Below are 3,061 nucleotides of genomic sequence, written 5' to 3' on the forward strand. Positions count from 1 at the left end.
TGGGAAAATCATGCAGTCATGCGGCAGCTATTCTGTGGAAGGTATATCACTTATCTGGATATCAGAATATTTACATCACTGAATCAGAATCACTGAACTGGGCGAAAGCTGTGAGCTTCCTGTCTGCCTGTGTTTACATGTGGAAGCCAGAGCATTGTGCAGCCTGTGATCTACTGTCACAAAAAATTAAACATTAAAAAGGCTGTACAGTATTTTTATATTATTTGTTTTTAAAAAAGTACAGACTGGATGCAAGGCAACCTAACATTTACAGAAAAGGAAAAAATAAATGACAACAGCAGGGATGTAAATAACTTGTTTCATTTTATTAGGAGCAGTGATAGCTGAAGTCTGTTAAATTGTTACAGGTCCAGAATGCTGTGATCAGTGGAAAGACGGGGCTAGCATGTACAGATGAGCAGCGCAGGTGGAATGCTGGGACAGCAAAGAATCTTCAACCCAAACGTCTAAGCATGATAAACTTCAGACACCACAAGGCAGAGCAGCAGTATAACATCAACTCAAGGGCTGCAGACACGATTAGTCTTTATTTTCATAAGTGTTATAAGGACTTGATCTTGTACAGGCATTGTAAATTCATTGTTGTCATCTCCTTCCAGTGCTGACACAAGAGTGTTAAATGTTTCTAACGCTATACCAGTGTACAGCAAAGCGTCTGCGTCATTTTGTAGAAGAAAAAATGCAACTTCATCACACTGAGTCGTCTTGTCCTGGACATCTTTTCTGCCAGACGTGTTGCAGTATTGATGATGATCTTTTAGCGAAGGGTCCTCCCACTGTGTGTGGACTGAGTGCAGATGTGGCCCAGGAGGTTGTGTGGAGACGCTAGCCAGGTCTGGGATGACTGACGGTGAATCTACGGTGCACTCTGAATAACACAAAAATACAAAATCAAATCAGCGTAACACAACCTGTCAAGTGTCACTTACCTTATTACGTTTTAGGAAGGAAATTTGTAATTCCACACTCGTACACACATGATACATCTTAAATGTCAATAGTGCTGTTTTAGTGGGGCTTTAGCCCCCTTAAATTTTCCTAAGCCCCATCAAATTATGCTATAATATCAAAATATTGTGATTAGATTTTAGTTTTTCATCCTTAAAAAAATCAGTTGGAGCTAGGTTGCATTTAAGCTTTTTCTTTAAAGAGTTTAAAAGAAGTTTTTTTTTCAGCTGTGTCTGTTTCAAATAACCTGCCTCTAATAACTCAACATATTCTTTATTAACAAAATCCCCAGACTTTTACAGCCCTGGGGGCTGAATTTTACCAGGTTGCTAAATAAAAAGCTATTCTCGGACAGTTACATGAAATCATATACATCTCTGCTAGCATGCTACTGATGTTAATTACTAACCACTTTGTCTTTAAGATTTGGATTTGGCTGCCAATCAAGTACTTTCTCTTAGTGATAAAGTATTTTGGAATTAAATTAATAATACACTAACATCCACAATAACACTGCAACCAGCTAGCGCTGATGCTAACACCATCCACAGTATAGTAATTATAACATTACAATTATAACATTAATAATAATATAATTCAGTAAAAGATAAGAGCTAAGCATGATTAAAATGTGAAGCGGGGACAAATCACATTTTCAATTTCACTCACCGGGAACAGATTCGGCCGTTTTGTCGATGTTGCTGGAAGCTGTCTGGCTCACAGTGGTCCGGATGAGCTGCCTTCTTTTCTTTGGTGGGGCCCGGTCATAGCCCAGATAGAGCTCCGGGTCGGGGTGAAGCTCTGTGGGCTTTTTATCAATAAAATGAAAGGAGCAAACATAAACTCTCTTCGGGGGGTATTTGAGTTTTAAAGCTGCCAGCCACGCTCGTTTTCGATCCTCCTTCCTCGGCATGGAGTGCAGTTCGTAACGCGCTGGGCACACACAGGCCTTTCGAAGTTGTTGATGTGCAAAACAATACGTTTCTAGCTCGTCTTTCAGTTTTCTGGAGCTGTTGTGACAGCCAACAACAGCACAAGTTGAACCCGAACTCATATTAGAATTGTTTAAGCCTCCTGCTACAGCACAAATTACTAGAATTTGTCATTAGCAAAAGTGCCTGTCATTAGCAAAAGTGCCTCTCGCTTTAGCTCACCGGAAGTATAAAACCGGGAGGGGGCGGTACCTGTCTGTCATGGCAGCCCACATACGCTCTTGCAGAATAAGGTGGATAAAGACAAGAATACAAACCTGTGTGTTTAACCTGTGTGCTGCTGCCAGAGATTTAATGAGAGTTGATAGGAGAGATCATATCTCTCCAGTTTTAGCTTCTCTCCATTGGCTCCCTGTCAAATCCAGAATTAAAAATCTTACTTCTAACCTACAAAGCTCTCAACAACCTAGCTCCATCTTATATTACAGATCTTATTGTTCCATATTTTCCTAATATAGCACTTCACTCTCAGACTGCAGGTTTGCTTGTGGTTCCTAGTTTCCAGAAGCAGAATGGGAGGAAGATCTTTCAGTTATCAGGCTCCTCTGTTGTGGAACCAACTTCCAGTTTCTGTCCGTGAGGCTGACACATTGTCCAGTTTTTAAGACTTTCCTTTTTGATAAATCCTATAGTTAGGTTTGGCTTGTTGTGCTGCCTTAAGCTTAGACTGCTGGAGGACAAATTGACCACATTTCCTCACTCTGCTGTTGTCTTTACTCTGTTTGTATTTGTTCTATGAAATTATCTTTAACAAGATAGATACAGGTTAGGGAAAGGTCGGAGCAATGAATAAAAACTCTCAAAAGAAACTCTCAGGCTGTTTTCTGCTAGAATAATAAGCGTCATTTATTAAACCGCCACAGATACAGCAAAACAATGTACATTCAGTACAAATCAAACATTGATGTGAAGACCCCTCACCGTGACACAAGACTGAGGAAGCCGTTATCAGTCCGAGTAGAAAGGTAACATCAATTCAGGCTGGGCATCTGGAACCGGACCCGCAGCAGACTTCAACTCTTAATTCTGGGTGTTACACTTTTATACTCTCCTTCTGACTGGGTGACGTGCGGGCAGAGCAAACATGTTTTCCATCATCA

General features: G+C 40.6%; 1 protein-coding gene across 1 annotated transcript; it reads right to left on the bottom strand.

Moving 5' to 3' along the window:
• Nucleotides 1–307: 307 nt before the first annotated feature.
• Nucleotides 308–2,164, bottom strand: LOC119423167. Its single transcript, XM_037690579.1, has 2 exons — nucleotides 1,639–2,164; nucleotides 308–889 (listed from the first exon to the last, which is right to left on the bottom strand). The coding sequence occupies exons 1-2, from the start codon at nucleotides 2,021–2,023 to the stop codon at nucleotides 522–524; spliced, it is 753 nt and encodes a 250-aa protein (XP_037546507.1). The 5' UTR covers nucleotides 2,024–2,164; the 3' UTR covers nucleotides 308–521.
• Nucleotides 2,165–3,061: the final 897 nt, after the last annotated feature.

This window comes from Nematolebias whitei, chromosome 16, assembly GCF_014905685.2.
Source record: "Nematolebias whitei isolate Nwh7 chromosome 16, NemWhi1, whole genome shotgun sequence".
In the NCBI taxonomy this organism is placed as follows: Eukaryota; Metazoa; Chordata; class Actinopteri; order Cyprinodontiformes; family Rivulidae; genus Nematolebias; species Nematolebias whitei.

Excerpts from the sequence above, each read along its gene's own strand:
- LOC119423167 (XM_037690579.1), bottom strand. The coding sequence starts at position 2,023 with ATGAGTTCGGGTTCAACTTGTGCTGTTGTTGGCTGTCACAACAGCTCC. Across the intron at positions 890-1,638 it reads AACGGCCGAATCTGTTCCCG|AGTGCACCGTAGATTCACCG; the intron begins GTGAGTGAAATT and ends TGTGTTATTCAG.